The 18415-nt window shown below is 50.4% G+C and overlaps 1 protein-coding gene across 2 annotated transcripts in view; it reads left to right on the plus strand.

Moving 5' to 3' along the window:
• UBE3B (ubiquitin protein ligase E3B) overlaps nt 1-17984 on the plus strand; it is a 20540-nt gene extending 2556 nt beyond the window's left edge. The window contains exons 6-28 of one of the 2 annotated variants that reach the window (XM_014253826.2): nt 190-294; nt 378-474; nt 1136-1221; nt 1879-1961; nt 2494-2599; nt 3239-3359; nt 3948-4125; nt 4409-4578; nt 5360-5527; nt 6287-6458; nt 7041-7159; nt 7768-7882; nt 8245-8344; nt 8761-8880; nt 9196-9372; nt 9462-9572; nt 10311-10448; nt 10582-10647; nt 12045-12103; nt 13633-13815; nt 14291-14402; nt 14677-14769; nt 15386-17984. In XM_014253826.2, the coding sequence (XP_014109301.2) occupies nt 190-294; nt 378-474; nt 1136-1221; nt 1879-1961; nt 2494-2599; nt 3239-3359; nt 3948-4125; nt 4409-4578; nt 5360-5527; nt 6287-6458; nt 7041-7159; nt 7768-7882; nt 8245-8344; nt 8761-8880; nt 9196-9372; nt 9462-9572; nt 10311-10448; nt 10582-10647; nt 12045-12103; nt 13633-13815; nt 14291-14402; nt 14677-14769; nt 15386-15577 (2871 nt within the window). In that variant the 3' untranslated portion in view covers nt 15578-17984. Of the gene's footprint in view, nt 1-189; nt 295-377; nt 475-1135; nt 1222-1878; nt 1962-2493; nt 2600-3238; nt 3360-3947; nt 4126-4408; nt 4579-5359; nt 5528-6286; nt 6459-7040; nt 7160-7767; nt 7883-8244; nt 8345-8760; nt 8881-9195; nt 9373-9461; nt 9573-10310; nt 10449-10581; nt 10648-12044; nt 12104-12311; nt 12675-13632; nt 13816-14290; nt 14403-14676; nt 14770-15385 lie in introns of those variants that run through there. The other variant, XM_014253827.2, reaches the window with a different exon arrangement.
• Nucleotides 17985-18415: the final 431 nt, after the last annotated feature.

Here is an 18415-nt window from a genome sequence, read left to right on the forward strand (position 1 = left end):
GTCTGGACAAGTCTTTTAGCATTCCTGGCATGTTTTTACTCTGTGCAGCCACAGGGGTTAAAGGACACTTGGTTTCTGGGGTGGGTGATGTGCTTTGACCAGGGAATTTGGGAAGAGGAGCATCTTGGTCCCACTGCTGGGTCCTGCAGCACAAACCCTGATCCCTCTGTGCATCCCCCCCTTGCTCAGGTGTGGTATGTGTCACTGGCACTCTCCAAGGACCTCACACTCCTCTGGATCAAACAGATCAAAGACATCCTGTGGTTTTGCTGTGAATTCCTCAAGCAGCTCAAGGTAAGGACTATTCTTGTGTTTTCTTTCCCTGCATTTGGCAGGTGGCACAGTGGATTTTCTAACTCTGCTGTTTGTTATCCCAGCCTGACATCCTGCAGGACTCCAAACTGGTGAACTTGCACCTCACAATGCTGGTCACCTTCACAGACACTTCCACCTGGAAAATCCTCCGGGGAAAAGGTTGGTGCATCCAGGTCTTTAAGCCACTGATTTGGGACTTGGTGTTAAAATCTACTGAATGCTCTGGCACAAGTTCCAGAGAAGCTGTGGCTGCCCCTGGATCCCTGGAAGTGTCCAAGGCCAGGTTGGAGAGAGTTTGGAGCAACTTGGGATAGTGGAAAGTGTCCCTGCCCTTGGCAGAGTTGGAATGGGATGATCCTTAACATTCCTTCCAACCCAAACCATTCTGGGATTCTGTTTCTGCACCTTGGTGGCCACAAAGATTCATTCTGCTCCTGTGTTTGCACAAAACAAGGATTCCCTTGGGATTTGACCGTTCCCCTTGGGATTAGGTTGTTTCCTTTAGGACACCAGCAGTTGTTACAGCATTTTTATAATATTCCAAAAGCCCCCACACAGGAAGTGTTCAGAGGATAAGGGAATGTGCTCTTAGCTCTGGGGTTTTGTAGGAAATAGATGTAGAAAAGGCAGACAAGTAATGTGAGGAAATGAGGCTCTTACAGCCTAAACATACAGTGTGAAATGCTGCCAGAATGATGGGTTTGTGTAGAAGGACAAGGACTTTGTGCCAGGAGGGCTTGGGCAGTGACAAACCTTTGTGTGGGGGAGTCAGAGTGGGGCTGTGGTGGTGTTGGAGTGACATCAGTGCTTTAACCCAAAGGTGAGACCCTGAGACCTGCCATGAACCACATCTGTGCCAACATCATGGGCCACCTGAACCAGAAGGGCTTCTACTCCGTGCTGCAGGTCAGTGTGAGCTGCCACAGTCCCAGCTTTACCCAAACCAGTCCCAGCCCTGAGGAGCTCTTTGGGTCTGTGCTGGGGTCTCAGGGAGGAGCTGCTGGTGATTTGTGCCCGTTTATATTTTTCTCAAAGCAAAAATCTCTTTCTCAAGTAAAGCAGAGTGTCCCCACCTGAGACCAAATCTACCCTTCCCCTTCTGTCACTGCTGCTGAACCCAAATCCAGCTCAATCACCTCATCATGAGATGGACAGGGACAAGTCCTACATAATTTTGCCAAACTTTGCAGCTGCCACATCGTATTGGTTGGATTAATTTGCTGCTCTGCTGGGGAAAGGAGCTGATGTAATGAATCTTTTAAATAAGAATTACATTACCAAACTCTGAGCCTTGCCTGTTAATTTTTAAAGCCTGTGAGCACAGGTTCTAGGGAAATAAGTCCTGCAGAGTGTCTGATTTCATTGCAGTTTCTTTCTGCCATGATTAACCTGAAGCCCTCCTAGTTCTGCCAAATAACTTGTAAGAACTGGATTTTAGGGTGTTCTGATGTTTCTTTTTCTCTGCATTAAATAAAATTAATGCCTTTCAGGAGTAATAGTATTTTATTTTTTTTTCTGAGTGCTACAGGGTTTTTATATTTTGTTTTCTTTCTTTCATTCCAGATTTTGCTAACTAATGGCTTGGCAAGATCCAGACCTTCCCTGTCCAAAGGTTCCTTAACTGCCATCTTCTCCCTTGCCTTGCGGTGAGTCAGCTGGAGCAGCTTGGGGGAATTTGCAGCCAGACTTGTCTTTTTTAGTGTTTTCGTGTTTTTTTTTAAAGACTTCTCATTCTTTCAGTGTTTTTGTGCCATTGAGAATATCATCCTGAGGAAAGAAGTTGCTTTAGGCAAATAGCTCACTTTGCTGTCATCCTTCTTCAGATTAGTGTGGCTTTAAATCAGGAATTGGTGTGAGCCTAAACTTGAGGGTGCAGTTCAGTCCAGGGTGAGCTTGCTCTGAGAACAAAAGTGTGAGTGAATGATCTTTTCCCTGGGATGCTTCAAAGCCAGGTTGGAAAGGGCTTGGAGCAATCTGGGATAGTGGAAGGTGTCGCTGCCCACGGCAGGGCCGTGGGATGGGCTGAGCTTTACGTTCCCTTCCAACCCAACCCATTCCCTGTGTCTGTGGTTGTTGCTGAGGGAATTCCCAGGATCCAGTTCTGGATGGCTCAGTTGGAGGCTGTGTTGCTTTTCCAGGTTGGGCTGAGCTCTGAAGTGTCTCTCTGTCTCTCTGTAGCCCTGTGGTTGCTGCACAGTTCTCAGACAATCTGCTGAGGTCCTTCCTGATCCATGTCATGTCTGTGCCTGCTATAATGACTCACCTTGCTACTCTCACCCCTGAGGTAAGTGGGTGATCTCAGAGGGCTGATTATCACACCAGGCCACTTGTTATTACATTTTATCAGCTCTTGGGACAGAGATTTGGCATTTCTCTCTTTGCCAGTGTCAATTCTCTGTTGTGAAAGCCTTACAAATACTCTGTATTTCTAACGCAGAAGTTACTAACACCAGTGGGATTATGGGCTGAACTAAAATACCTACATAAATAAATAATAAAGGCACACATGACCCACAGCTTGAATTTTTCACATCCTTGCTCTTCCTTTTCCATAACCACAGACAGAGCCAAAGCCTAAATCACCCTGTTGGGTGACAGAGGCTCTGTGGGGGTGACCAGTGGGCTGCCCACTAATCCAATTCAGTCTGCTTGGTGCAGGCAGGCAGGTTTTGTGCCAAATGGGCAAATCCTGTGTTCTTGCAGACAGATCATTGCAAAGGTCTGGCTCCAACTCCAGCATGACCTGTTCACCTGCCAGGGGTTTTATTGCCCAGCCCAGCTCCACGTGAACCGCTCTGTGGGGCAACAGCCTCGACTTGCTGCTTTATTTGGGAAGAAAAGCCAGTGCCAAGTGCTGCTGGCAGATCAGGTGTGGGAATGTGCTGCTTCCCAGCCTCACTGGCACTTCCATGCTGTCTTCCAGCGCCTGGCAGTGATCGAATCCCATGGTCTCTTCCGGAAGTTCATCCTGTTCCTGAGCCGGGAATCCCAGTGCCGGGATGTCTGCGTGTGCCTGGAGGGCAGTCACACTCTCTGCTTGCTGGGTGAGCACCTCCAACACTTTTATTTGGTTTGAAAAGAGAGTCTTGATTCAGATCTTCTTTTTCCGTGGGGTAGAGGTGCATCCAACTCATAATTTTTAATTGTTATTTTGATAACTTCCTCTAAATAATAACTGAGGTGTATTTTGGCATGTTACAAACAAGGTTTAAGACTTTTGCAAAGGAAGGAAGGGCCAGAGATTTGTCCTTGTATCCATGTCATGCATCATCTCTGCCAGCTTTTCACTTGGACTCTGAGCAAGTCTTGGAGTGACTTGGATCTCCCTTCCCTAAATGCTGTTGCATATTTAAATCCACATTTCTGCAAAAGTAACAAGATTACCAGTTGGGATAACCCTGGATTGTAGCTTTTAGTAGCTTGTAGAAGGTGTCTGTGGGAAGGTGGCCAAAGGGAAGATGTCACCTCAGGGGTTGATGTGTGCTGGAAATGGCTTTCCTGCAGAGTGGCCTCTGAGATCATTACTGACACAAATCCTCTCCTGGGACTGGGAAAGGATTCACTTCACCTGTAACCCCTGTCCCACAGCATCTGTTCCTCCTTCAGCCTTGCTGTGCTGCTCCTTCCTCCAGGCAATCTGGTGTTCCTGGGCTCCCTGAATGACCAGGTGCTGGAGGAGGAGACAGCTCATTTTGTGGGGGTGCTCATCCACATGCTCTCCTACTGCCAGAAGTACGTGTCCCAGAAGAAATCCAACCTCACCCACTGGCACCCTGTGCTGGGCTGGTTCTCGCAGACTGTGGATTATGGGTGAGTGGGAAGGACCTCACAGGGAGAGATGATGAAGCCTCTCCTTTCATTTTTAAATTTTTTAATACATTGCAAAGTGTTTTATGTTTTGAAATGAACAGCGAGAATAATTTCTTAGATATTTCAGGTTCCAGCTGCACAATAATCTGTAGCATTCCTGCACAGACTGTTCCATGGGTGGGTGCATATTCCAGTTTGGATTATGAGCTAAATGGATCAGTATCACTGCCTAGTGTTTTATTCCAAGCTGCCTTCTAACCTGTCCCCCTGCTCTGTCTTCCAGGCTGAATGAATCCATGCCCCTGCTGACCAAGCAGCTGCAGCACCTCTGGGGAGTCCACATGATCCGGATCCTCTTCAATGATGTGCTCAGCAAGAAACTGCTGGAAAATCAGGAGATAGCTCAGCTGCCAGCACAGCAAATCTCCCCTCAGAACAGCCTTCCTATGAAAAGTCAGTTCTGGAGGGTTTTGGGGGCTTTTTGTCTCTGTGTGTGTGTTTATGTGGATCTTTCCCGAACTCGCAGGGCTTTGACTTTTCCACTTATGCCAAAAGCTTTGAATAATTACTTGCAGCAGCTGCTGCTGCTTAGGTGGGAATGTGATCCCTCTTATTTGTAATTCCTCCTTGGAATGCTTCTGTGACCTGGGGCAAGTCTCTTTCTTTGGTGCTGGGAAAATATTTGCTTATTTTAGCAGTTTCCTTTCATCGTTTTCTCAAGTAGCTGAAGTGCTTTTGGCAAAACTTCCAAGGGAAGATGGGAGCTCAGCTTCCTTTGTGGAAAGTAAGGTGAAGCTGGATCTTGTGCCTGTGAGGTGTGGTGGTCCTGCAGAAGAGGATTTGGGATAAGATAACCGTAAATCTCATACTTTCTAGCTGTTGCCCATAACGCTGGATGCTGTGGTCATTATTTGCTGCAGTCAGGACCATGGATCATGAGTGGTTTGGTTGGAAGGGCACTTACAGGCTCATTCTGTTTTCACCTCGTCCTGTAGAGCATGTATAAAGCTGAGGAATAGTTTGAGTTGGAAAGGATTTGGGGACATGGGCAGGGACATCTTCCACTGTCTCAGGCTGCTCCAAACCCCATCCAACCTGGCCTTGGACACTTCCAGGGATCCAGGGGCAGCCACAGCTTCTGTGCCAGGGCCTCACACCATGGCAAGGAACGATTCCTTCCCAAAATCCCATCTAACCCTGCTCTCTGGCACTCCTCCTGTGTTTCTGCCCCCAGATCTGTTCAAGAGAGCTTTCCAGAAGTCGGCCTCAGTCCGGAACATCCTGAAGCCGGTGGGAGGGAAGCGCGTGGACTCGGCCGAGGTGCAGAAGGTTTGCAGCATCTGTGTCCTGTACCAAACCACCCTGACCACCCTCACCCAGATCCGCCTGCAGATCCTCACAGGTCAGGGCACCTCCCTGCAGCTCTAATCCTTTCCAGTGGAGTGAAAAAGGAGATTTTCTTATTTCTGTTGATTTGTTGGGAGTTTTATCACTGCCAGCAGGTTATTGACTGGCTGGGGAAGGCCCATTCCAGCCTGAAACATCTGTGGGATGAGTAACATTCAGCACCACTTGATCAAGCACAAACTCTCAAGAACACAAATTAAAGCAAGTTTTCCTCTCATGAAACCTTGCTTACTCCCTCTCAGCCTTCAGCCTGAGTCAGGGTTTTTGGGGAGCCTGGCAATATTAATCTTTCTGTGGTGGCAACACTGAATGCTTTCATACATCTTGAGAACAAATTGCCTGTCTTGGGAAGGGGTGGAGGAGGAGATCAGCACTGTTCTGTTCTGGTGGGTAGAGCAGGGAGTGAGTCCAGAGCTTTGGGTGCTTTGTGGTGACCATAGGTGCAGCCCTCTTGTGTTCTCATCCCTAAGGTGGATGTAGGATCACAGGAATTCATTATTTTCTAAAGTTGCAAAAGAATTAGGGGGGAAAAGGTCCAAAATGTTCAAACAATGCCTCATTAAAAGCGCTTTTTTATTTGTGCTTTCCTGGTGATTGTCCATCTCCTGTTAACGCAGACAGGCCTGGGAGCCAAATGGGATGCTCATGTTCCTTTTCTGCTTTGCAAAAGGCTCTTTCAGCTTCAAGTCTCACCTCTCTGAGCTTTCACAAGCAGCAGAATGAGCTTTACTGGGTGCACTTTGTATTTTCATAGGTCTCACTTACCTGGATGATCTGCTGCCCAAATTATGGGCTTTCATCTGTGAGCTGGGACCACAGGGGGGGTTAAAACTTTTTCTGGAGTGTTTGAACAACGACACAGAGGAATCCAAGAGGCTGCTGGCCATGTTGATGCTCTTCTGTGACTGCTCCCGTCACCTCATCACGTAGGTAGCACGTGGATGGGGATCCCTGGATTTGTGACATGGAGCTGTTGTGTTCCTTCAGGTTGAAGAGAAACATTTAATGTTTTACGTCTTTCCATGAAGATTAGTAGGCAGGGTAAAACAGCAAGCTTTTGGGATTGAGTCCTGAGAAATAAAGGGCTTCAAAAGGACTTTTCCCCCTCAGCCATGTTCTGCTTCCAGCTGGTGACAACACTGGGTGAGAGGAGGGGGAAAAGAAGCTACACAAAAGATGGGAAAGGGGGTGGAAAATTGCCCTTGTTGGTCACTGGAGACAATTCTCTCCTCTTGAAAGAGGCAAAAATTTTCTTGGGAATGAGAAAGGTCCTTTTAAGCCTGAAACACTGACTTTGCTTGTATCTCAGCCTTTCATACCATCTTCTGTTAAGATCTGCTATCAATCAAAATCCATAAATAAGGTTTGGTTGTTTATGACTTTAGATCCTCATGGGTGTCAGTTGTCATAGAAATAAGAGCTGCTGCTAAAGGATAATGTGCCTTTATGAAAATTTCAACAGGGAATTAGATTTACACTCGTGCATTTGCATTTGTTTGCTCTGACAGGATTCTGGATGACATCGAGGTCTACGAAGAGCAGATTTCATTCAAACTGGAAGAGCTGGTGACCATCTCCTCTTTCCTGAATTCCTTTGTGTTTAAAATGATCTGGGATGGCATTGTAGGTGAGTGCTTTTAGTAGCTTGACTTCATGTTACTGTTAGAACCACAAATAGCATTAATTTTGGAATTTGAAGCTTCTGCTAATTATTCCTTGGCACAAAAAGCACTTCAATGTGGGAATATGTCCCAGTCTTTTGATGTCCAGATGCCACGATCATGCTTTGTGCCAAATCCAGAGCACTTCCCCATTTCCAGTAAGAGTTTGTGTAACAGACATGATGGGCATGTTGGTTTTTGGCAGAGATGAGGTTTAGCAAGGCTGGGCCATGTGTTGGGCAAGAGCGGGGCATTGCTGTGACCAGGCAGAGCAGCTTGCTTGGGTCTCTGTAGAATCTGCTGTGGATCTCTCTGCTGGTATAATTTGGGTACAGCTCAACTCTCTGGTAATTAGCTGAGATAGTCCAGTTCTGATGTGAAATGTGATGGCTTTGATTAGCTCTGTTTAAAGAAAAGACCATCTCTCTTCCCAGAGGCACAAAATCCTTCCCTGCAGAGGCCGTGTGGGTCAGGAAAACACCCCACTGCTGTTACTGTGGGGAGGATAATCAAGCTGTGGCTCCTGCTGCTGCCAAGGGTACCTGGACTTTGCTGCCTTGTTCCTTTTGTGCAGAGAATGCCCGAGGGGAGACCCTGGAGCTGTTCCATTCTGTCCATGGCTGGCTCATGGTGCTGTACGAGCGGGATTGTCGCCGGCGCTTCGCTCCTGAGGATCACTGGCTGCGCAAGTGAGTGGCCCAGGGCAGGGATCCTGGGCAGCTCCAGCCTAGTCCCACTGCTCCACATCCTCTGGGGAACCTGATTTGGGATTCCTTGTTGACATTCTGCCTGTGGGGTCGAGGTGGGAGCTGCTGCCTGTGTTTGCAGTTAAGGATGCCCCTCATATTGTGCTTTTCTCTGTGGTGGGAGGTTTAGGGGGTGCTTTGAAAACTGACTCAGCACCCAAGAGCTTGGGTGTCCTGGCCCTTTTTACCTTCGTAGTATGTACACTGAGCACTTCAGTCATCTTTGGAATCACTACCAGTTCCCTCCCTCCCACACCCCTGGGTATTTCTCAGGGATCTCTGAATCTCTGCCTTTCTTTGTCAAGGGACCTCAAACCCAGCGTGCTTTTCCAGGAGCTGGACAAGGACAAGAAACGAGCCCAGCTGCTCCTGCAGTACATCCCACATGTCATTCCCCACAAGAACGTGAGTGGGATGGGGCCAGAGGGTGGAGGCTGGGAATCAATGGTCTGAGTGGCCATTGGGGTGGGAGGGACACATTTTGTGTCCCTTTGGAGCGTTTTGTGACATGAAGCTGAATAAAAGTCTTCTTCATCCTCACCTTCCCTAACAGATTTCCTCTAAATGTCTTGATTCCTGTCACTGAGAGAGGACTGATCTGTGTCCTCAACCCCTTCCTAGTGCATTTCCTTCAAATGTCTTGATCTCTGTGTTGAGACAGAGCTGGTCTGTGTGTGCAGCTGCATAGAGTGAGCGGATGACAGCGGCACCACTGGGAATAGCTGCAGCAGCTCTGTGTGACAGGAGCCTCCCAAATCCCTTCTGCACTGCAGGATGAGGATCCCTGTGGATTGAGACTTCCATTTGTTTTGTTTTTGCAGAGGGTGCTGCTTTTCCGGAACATGGTCACAAAGGAGAAGGAGAAGCTGGGGCTGGTGGAGACGAGCTCGGCGTCCCCTCACGTCACCCACATCACCATCCGCCGCTCCCGCATGCTCGAGGTGAGGGACACGAGCCACAGGGCAGCAACCTGGCCTGACTAAAACAGAGCAGGGGTGTGTGTTTTCCTTTCTCTGTGGCTGCTGAGGGCCCCACTCCCAGAACTGACATTCCAGGAGAATGCTGGACCCTTATTCAGCTCAGGCTGCTGCAAAACTGGGATTCCCACTTGGAAAACGCTGATTTTTTGAGCTCAAGACTCAGTGACAAATGCAGATTTCTGTTGTGGGCCTGTGTCCTGTCTCTGCTGCATCTCTGGGTGGGTGTTTCACGTGTCTCTCTCTGGGATTGTCCTCTGGATTTTCTGCTCTGTGTAGGATGGATACGAACAGCTCCGGCAGCTCTCCCAGAACGCCATGAAGGGAGTGATCAGGGTGAAGTTTGTGAACGACCTGGGGGTCGATGAGGCTGGCATTGATCAAGATGGAGTCTTCAAAGAGTTCCTGGAAGAGATCATTAAGAAAGTGTTTGACCCTGCACTGAACCTGTTCAAGGTAGGACACAGGTGCCACCTGAGGTGACCTGGTGCAGGCAGAGCCATTCTGGCTCACTGGGCCTTTACCTCTCTTACCTCTTTGTGCAGACCACCAGTGGTGATGAGAGGCTGTACCCATCCCCAACATCCTACATCCATGAGAACTACCTGCAGCTCTTTGAGTTTGTGGGGAAGATGCTTGGGAAGGCTGTGTATGAGGTGAGCCAGAAGCACCAGGTTGGGATCTTGTCCATGATGGTGCCTTTGAGGGCATCTGTCCTGCCTGGGGGGATGTTATTGAAAGTTTGGGAGTTTGGAAAAATGGCTTGGATAAAGGTCCTGGTAATGGAACAGAATTTCTTCAGGTGTGTATTAAAAATAATCTTGGAGGTAAAACCTGGGTCATGCCTTGATTGTTCCTCATGGTGCTGGGATGCCAGCCTGGTTTTTTGGTGTTCCACCTTACAAACATCCACTTGTGGTTACCTTAAAGGGACATGAGGCAAAAAGGAGGATGAAATGACAGAATGACTCTGATAGAATGTTTTGGGTTGAAAGGGAACTTTCTAGGCCAATTCCCTTCCCATGGGCCAGGTCCATCCTGGCCTTGGACACTTTCAGGGATCCAGGGGCAGCTACAAATTCCTTGGGCAACCTCTTCCAGGGCCTCACTTCCCTCACAGGGAAGGATTTCCCCTAAAAATTTCCCCTCTTTCAGTTCAAACCATGTGAGGCAGTTCTTTTAAAGAACACGTGGAGTTCCCCAGGTGCCTTTTTGCACCTGCCTTACTAATTAATGGATTTTAAAAGGATGTGGGGTTTTTATCTGATTTTGGTGGCTTGCAAAGTGTTCTTTGCACTTGTTCCACATCACAGGATCTGCCTTGCAGGTAACCAAAGATGCCACAACCACAAGTGTGTGGCAGGACCTTACCAGTGCATTCTTCTTGTCCACAGGGAATAGTTGTGGATGTACCATTTGCTTCCTTCTTTTTGAGTCAGCTCCTTGGGCACCACCACAGTGTCTTCTACAGCTCCGTGGATGAACTGCCCTCCTTGGACTCAGAGTTCTATAAAAATCTCACTTCAATTAAGGTTGGAGCAGTAATTTTCCTGCCTTTCACCTCCCTGATTGCTGCCTGTTGTTAGAAACTGGGAGTAACTGGTGGTTCTGCTGCTGGACCCTGACCTTTCTCCCCTTTTTTCCCTTTTCCTTGTTGTTCTCCAGCGTTATGATGGTGATATCAGTGACCTGGGCTTGACACTGTCCTATGATGAAGATGTGATGGGTCAGGTAGGTTTTTATTCAGTGATTTCTCGGACCTTACTTCTGCTTTGTCCTCTTCACGTTACCATGGAAGGCTGGCTCAGCTTCTCTGAACTCAGCCTGGGGATTCAATATTTACCTGTGGACAGAGAACAGCTTTTTCCACAAGAGGTTACCCTCTGACCCTCAATTTTTCTGCTGCCAGGGTTGAAAAAGTGTTTAATGCTTCCCCTGCCATAACTGCTGTTCCCCTCTTCAAAGAAGAACCTGTGAATAGGAAGAAATTCCTTTTCTTCACACATGGATGTTTCTGTTAGGGAAACTCCAAGCATGTCAGGAGGTCTCTTGGCCTAGAGAATGAAAAGCTGTTTGGCTGTCCCTTAGGAAGACTTGGAGGTACTTGGTTGCACTTGAACCCTGTGAAGTTGTATGTGCAGAGCTGGAAAATCTGAAATTAAAGATTTAATCTCAGAGAGATAAGATAAAAATGCCTTTTGCTGGCAGTGTTGTGCTGCAAATTCCATGGGGAGACATGGAGGACATGTGCTGCTGCCTCAGAATTGCTGAGGTTTCAGCTTGGAGGGTGTTTCCACGTGAAAAATGAAGGTAGGAGCAGGATACGGAGCCCAGCAATGAGACACTGAAGGCTGTGGTTCACTGAGGTTAAAAATAACCCAGGCACTCCTGTTTCCCCAGCGCTTTGGTCGTGCTGAAGGAGCCAGGTGGGGTCACCCTGACTGAACTCTGTGTCCCTGTAGCCACAGCCATGTCACAGCTGAGCTCATTCCCTGTGCTGGCCTTCAGTCTGACCTTGGGATTCACCTGGAGCCGAGGCACAGAGGCCTCTGTGAAGTGGGAATGAGGATGTGCTGCCTCAGCTTGGGCAAAGACGAGTGGTGACTCTTCTGCAGGCAGCACCTGGAGGGTCCTGCACTGGCCCTGGGCTGGAGGAGATCAGCAGGCACTGGGAGATCCCTCCTGCCTCTCTGCCTTCCTTCCTGGAGGGACAGAGCTCCAGGAGCTCCTGCAATGAGACCTGTGGCTCAGCCAGCTCTGGGTTGTGCTGTTAGGCTGAGCTCTCTGAGCTTGCTCAGCCTCTGGATTCTGGGTTTGTGACAGTCCCCCATGGCTCTAGGAATTGATTTGTGTGTGGTTCAGCAGTGATGGATCAGCCTGCAGGGGAGGCTTCCTTGGAGAAGGGCTGGCTCCACTGGTGGGAGAGCTGGAGTTCCTACTGTTCAATTACTCTGTTCATAGTTAAGTGAAACTGGTTCAAGGCAGAAGCAGGATTATTACTTAAATTTTAAGTCCTGCTGTTTTATAGTAAAAATAAATGTTTTATGGGGAGGTAACAGCTTAGCATGGCATTTCCTTCCATTGTGGTTCCAGGCAGTAATTAGCAATCCAATCATTTCTTCCCTCAGCTGGTTTGCCATGAACTTGTTCCTGGAGGGAAGACCATCCCCGTTACCAATGAAAATAAGTAAGTACAGCAATTAGATTTTTAAGGTCACCACTGCACAATACTTTACTCTGGTTCCTTGGGCTTGCATCTGGAATGAATTGAGATAGATTGGAGGAGAAGGAGCACATAAATATCTTAATAGAATTTGCTGGTTACAGTTCATTGGCAGAAATTGTATTAAATTTGATTTGCAAAATAAAAATTGACAATTTACTTCTTGAAACAGCACTTCTGAGGTCAAAGGCACCCAGTCAGGGAGATTCTGCAGGATTTAATGATGGTGATGGATACAGACAGATGGATTCGAAGCAATTCAGGCACACAGTCGTGAACACAGAGGGCACAGATGCTCAAAGACACCTTGGAGCAGACAGATCTCCTCAGAATGATAACATGTGGCAGTTGTATAAAGCACCGTGTTCGGAGCAGACAGTGCTGAATTCAAATGTACTCGACAGTCGTTCTTTAGAGCCAGGAAATCAGAGGAGACACCGAGCCCCGGGGCTGTTTTCACAGATAACCGGCTTTTAGATCGTTATCAGAAATGTCAACTCCGGAGCCTGCAAACCAACCCCACCTTTTTGTTCCTTTTTTTTTTTTTTTTTTTTTTCCCCATCCCTATCCCCTTCAGTGCTCATAAAAGCAGAATGAAATATCTGTTAAGCAAATGTATGTTTGAACTGGTGATCTGGGGGTTGTTATCTTTTTCCTGACAAATGGAAGCTGGATCCTACCTGGATCTGTGCTCTGCAGTCTGATGTTTTCAGGCTTTTCCCTTCTCCAGCTCTGACCAGGGAGTTTGCATTTGAAAGGATCTTCCTCTGGCCTGTCATGAGTCAGCTCAGGGAAAAACTTGAAAGTCCTGGATGCTGCTCTAGTAATTTACAGCAGAAATCTGATGTTTTTGCACCCAAATTGGGAGTTGGAAGGGAGCAGAAGTGTTGGGGATGGCAGCAATCTGGAAACAGCTCTGCCTGGGAATGCTGGGGTGACCTTGCCAAAAACCAAGGCACTGGAATTGTGGTGGGGTCTGTGTGGGAGCTGCTGAAGACAAATCATCGAGTTCAGGTGTTTTGCCTGGAGGTGAGAAGAGGAAGACAAAAAGTTCACCTTTCCCACATCCTTCAGGAAGCTGGGAATCTGCTTGTTGGTTTTGGTGTAATGTTTCTCCAGCCATGGGACAGCAGAGCCCAGTGAGCTGTTGGTCAGACCTGGAGGAGTCTGCTTGGAGAGCTGAGCTCTTAAAAGGTGTTGGAGCTGTGTCCAGCCAAGGCTGATCAAGGGCTTATTAAAGCAGATTAGTCCCTGAGCTGGGCAGGAGCTCTGAGAGATGAGCAGAGTCCCAGAGGCAGGAAAGGGGCAAAATCTGGACAGAAAAACGTCATCTGCTTCAATAAAAAGCAGGGCCTGGAGGGGGAAGTACGACCCTGTGCAGGCTGTCGCAGTGCTTGTGGGGCTGGAGAGACAGGTCAGGGGCAGTTCAGTGGTGGGTGGTGGGTACCCCTGGCAGCTCCACGTCCCCCCCGTGCCACCTGCCTGTCCCACAGGATCAGCTACATCCACCTGATGGCGCATTTCCGGATGCACACCCAGATCAAGAGCCAGACCGCCGCTCTCATCAGCGGCTTCAGGTCCATCATCAAGCCCGAGTGGATCCGGATGTTTTCCGCGCCGGAGCTGCAGCGCCTCATCTCTGGGGACAACGCCGAGATCGACCTCGAGGACCTGAAGTAAGTGGCAGCTGGGGCTGCTGGGCCTCCCCAACCTGGTCTGGGAGCTGAGCCCTTCCTTTGCAGAGCTCCTGGGAGGTGGCAGGACAATGACTCGTCCACAACTTGTGCTGCTCCTGCTTGGAGCACACAGGAACAGCTTTGGAACGTGTTCCTTAAGGCTGATTTGGGATGGGTCCTTCCTTCTCTTGGTTCCTGGGAACAGAATTCCTCTCTGCCTTTTCCTTTCCTTTGATCAGTTGCCCAGGAGGTGCTGGGGGCTCAGTGTGAGCAGTGATCCCTGACTTGTGGCAGGTGTTGGACAGGGATTGGAGCAGCCCGGGCTACTGGAATTTGTCCTTGCCCGTGGCAGGGGGTGCAACAAGAGGAGCTTTGAGTTCCCTTCCAACGCAAACCATCCCACCCAAGCGATCCTGGCAGCACTTGTGCCCCTCCTGCTGCAGTGCCAGGCCTGTCACAGCCTTTCCCTCCCCAGGAAACACACGGTGTACTACGGGGGCTTCCATGGCAGTCACCGTGTCATCATCTGGCTCTGGGACATCCTGGCCAACGACTTCAGCCCTGAGGAGAGAGCCATGTTCCTCAAGGTGAGTGAGGAGCCATCCCTGCCCAGTGGGATCTGTGGTGGTGGGGCCAGGGCTGTTCTCCAGTTACTTGGGTGCTCTCTGAAGGGACACCAGAATTCCTGACACCTGGAAGTGCCCAGCAGAGCCCTGTGGATGCTCTGTTGTCAGAGGTGGCACTCCCCAAAGGCTGTCAGACACGCACTGGGGGGATGCTCAGGGCCAGTCCCAGCAGTGCTGGGGCTGTGTCACTGTTGTGCCCTCACTGCTCCCATCATCACCATGTGGCACTTTGCAGTTTGTCACCAGCTGCTCCAGGCCTCCACTTCTGGGCTTTGCCTACCTCAAGCCTCCTTTCTCCATCCGCTGTGTGGAAGTGTCTGATGACCAGGTAGGCATCCTGCTCTCAGGGCTTGGGAATTCCCTGCCCAGCTTCCTCCCCATCTGACCTGGAAACCCTTAACGTGGGAAGATGAGATGTTAGGATTAGATATCGGGGAGAAATTCTTCCCTGTGAGGCTGGTGAGGCCCTGGCACACAGTGCCCAGAAAAGCTGTGGCTGCCCCATTCCTGGAAGAGTCCCAAGCCAGGCTGGATGGGACTTGGAGCAACCTGGGGTAGTGGAAGGTGTCCCTGCCCATGGCAAGGGGCTGGAACAGGATGAGCTTTAAGGTCCAACCCAAACCCTTCTGGGATTCTATACCTAAAAACAGCCCTACCCCAATAGGATGCTCATGGCTGCACACACACACACCAGCTCCAGACTCTTCCTGCCTGGATTCCCTGGGTTCCTCCAGGGTTGCATTTTCTCCTTGGGATCTCTCTGTGTCCCACCCATCTCCCTGCACCCCCTGCCCGTGTCGGGCATTGAGTTACAAGTGGAGCTCCTTGGAGAGGGGTGGGAAGCTGAGCTTTGGGCTTTGGCTCTCGCTGTTGCCAGTGCCAGGTTTGGTGTTGGCACCTGTGGCAGGAGTGCAGAGGGAGGTGACAGCCCTGTGCCCTTGCAGGACACGGGGGACACCCTGGGCAGCGTTTTGCGCGGCTTCTTCACCATCCGCAAGAAGGAGCCGGGCGGGCGCCTCCCGACCTCCTCCACGTGTTTCAACCTCCTCAAGCTCCCCAACTACAGCAAGAAGAGCATCCTGCGGGAGAAGCTGCGCTACGCCATCAGCATGAACACCGGATTCGAGCTGTCCTAGGCACGGCCTGGACTCGGGATGGGGCTTGGAGCTGCTGCTGGAAGGGGAGCCCTGCCCACGGGGAGCCCGGAGCAGCTCCGCGGGAGCCGGCTGAGGCCCGGAGAGGCAGCTGGTAGTGGAGGTTCACAGGGATCCAGGGAAGAGCTGCTGGGCTCAGGGCTGGCTTTTCTTAGGCACGGCTCCAGGCTGGAGGAGGGGATGGGCCTGACCCAAAGCCCTTCGCTTGACACCCACAGAAATCGTCCTTAAAAGCAAACCCTGGGGGAGCGCGGAAGGAACGTTCCAAGTGCCACTCAGATTAGTGACAGTGAGATCCCCCCCCAGCAGGCTGGGCAGCTGCTGCCATGGGAGTGCTGCTTTTTCCTTTCCCAGGAGCTGGGCTGGCTGGAAGTGAGTCTGGGAAGCTGCACAAAGGCAGAGGGATGACAGAGCCCAGGAGGAGATGTCGGTGTTGGGAGTGCCTGGACAGGCACTGCTCACTCAGGACAGGGGGATTCCAGGTGTCCCTACCCTTGCAGGGTCCTGGGTGTGTCTTGGAGAAGGGATCACAGGGAAGCAGCAGCTCAAACAGGAGCAGATGGACACTGTGGCTCTCAGGAAGGCTTTGGAATGCCAGAGGTTAAGGGCTGGAGCAGCAGGAGCGGGCTCAGCCAGCTGTGCCTCTGCCAGGCTCCTGCCAGACCCAGGCCTTGTGATAGAAAGGGTCGTGTCTCAATTTCTCAGGAACAGGAAAGGTTTCATTTTCCTTGGTTTCCAGAGGACAGGAGCTGGCACGCACTCTGGCTCCCCAGCACGGTGCTCAGGTGGGGCAGGTTCCTCTCTGGAGCCAGGGGAATGTGTCAAATCCTCTGGAAACCTCCACTGGCAAAATCCCTCTGGGCTGGAAGTTTCCCTTTGCTTGCAGGCCCTTTTTTAGGGAGTTATTTGGACCCAGGGCAGGGTGTCTGTGTAAGAGCCACATCTGCTTTGTTGCCAAACTCTTTATTTTGGTCACTTTGTCTCTTTCTGGCCTTATTTCTGTGAGTTGGTGTTTGCCTGGAGCAGGCAGCTTTTGCAGGGGGTGACTTGGGAAGGTGTGGATCCTTCCTGCCATTTCTGAGACACTCATCAAGTGTCTCTGCAGCTTCCCATCTTTGGTTCCTTGAGCTGCTGCGAGTCCTGCCCTGGCCCAGGCTGGAGAGAGGAGAGACTGGGCTGCTCCTGGGCTGTCCTGGCCCTGCTGGGAGTCTGGCACAGAGGAGAGCCACGGTATTGCCCTCTTGGGGATAGGGTTAAAAGCCAGTCACCTCCTCCCCTTCACCTCCCTGGTAAAACAAGCTCCTGCACAGGCTGCTGGCATCTGCCCAGGGCTTGCTCTCTCTCCTTCCCTCCCTGTGGCACTGGGGATCCTCATTTCCCTCCCTGGCCAATTCCCACCTCTCCTGCTGCCCTGCCTGGTCCGTCCCACGGGATTCCTGTGCCCAGGTGAGCTCAGCAGAGCACAGGTCTCCACATCCTGGGCTCTGGAAGAATCCCTCTAACCACGATAATCCCGTTTCCAAGGGGTCGGAAAACCCTTGGCACTGAGCAGCGAGATGGCCTTGGCTTCATCCTCCTATCGTGCTTCAGATGGATTTCAGAGAAATAACCCTTTTTTTAGAACCAATGCCTGGAAATGCATCTGGAAAGCAATGTCAGGATCCTTTTTCTCTGTCAAATCAGTGAGATTAAACAGGAGTGATGAGAAGTGTTGGTGTGGACAGGAATGTCTGCATCCAGAGGGTTCAGGACACTGGGCTGTGAGTCAGAGAAATTTAAGATGATAGTAGATTTTTTTTATTTTTTTAATTTTTTTTTGTTAATACATAGAACATTTTGGCATTAACCAGTTGGTGACTGCGTAGTTGGGAGGTTTAGGCACTGCCTTGGGCTTCTCAGAGTTTAAATATCACCCAAAATCTCCTTTTTCCTTCTAGGAAGCGCAGTGTGTCTGACTAGAGCACAATGAGCATTCAGTGCAATGAGTTGTTGAACACTGAGATAAAACCCTTGCTCCCCTCTTCCCTTTGTTCCTCAGGATTACAATTCCTAGAAAAGAAATGTTCCTGCAGACTTAGCTTTGTCCCTCCAAACCTGGAGATGTTGCACTACAGCCACTGCTCCCCTGCTGGAGCTGGTGTGGAAAATGTGATAAACGTCTGGGAAATTCCCAGTGGATACAGGCAAGGATTCCTGTGGATGGGCTGATTCCTGTGTCCCGGGGAGGCTGTGTCAGTCCATGGATCCTGCTCCATGGATCCTGCCCAGGGATGGTTTTGCCACGGGAGATTCACGAGGATCTTCTCTGTCCAAGACTCGCTGCCGTGGAGACCTTGGTTCCATCCCTGTGTGTCTGACCTGCAGAGAAAATAAAGCTGGGATGAGTTCAGGTGGTTGGGTGTCTCTGGTCCTTTCCTAGGGCGGGGAATGTGCTGGTGGGATGCTCCTGGCAGAGCAGAGCAGGGCATTGGGGCCCTGGCACCTCTCAGAGAGCACCTGTCTTTGTTCCAAGGCTGTGAAGCCCTGGCACAGGGTGCCCAGAGAGCTGTGACTGCCCCTGGATCCCTGGGAGTATCCAAGGACAGGGCTTGGAGCAACGTGGGATAGTGGAAGATGTCCCTGCCCATGGCAGGGGGTGGAATGGGATGAGCTTTGAGCTTCCTTCCAACCTAAAGCAGTTTGGGATTCTGTGACTCTGCCAGGCTGGGCATGGAGCCTGGTGCTCCCATGGGAATTCTTGGTGCCAGGCTGGTTCTTGGGGCCTCTGTGCTCAGGTGTCCCTGAGAGCTGGGATCTGTGGGGTGCTCCAGATGTGCAGGA

The sequence above is a fragment of the Pseudopodoces humilis genome, chromosome 20 (genome assembly GCF_049639895.1).
Source record: "Pseudopodoces humilis isolate 2021_Gansu_Grassland_sample_001 chromosome 20, ASM4963989v1, whole genome shotgun sequence".
Classification (NCBI taxonomy): domain Eukaryota; kingdom Metazoa; phylum Chordata; class Aves; order Passeriformes; family Paridae; genus Pseudopodoces; species Pseudopodoces humilis.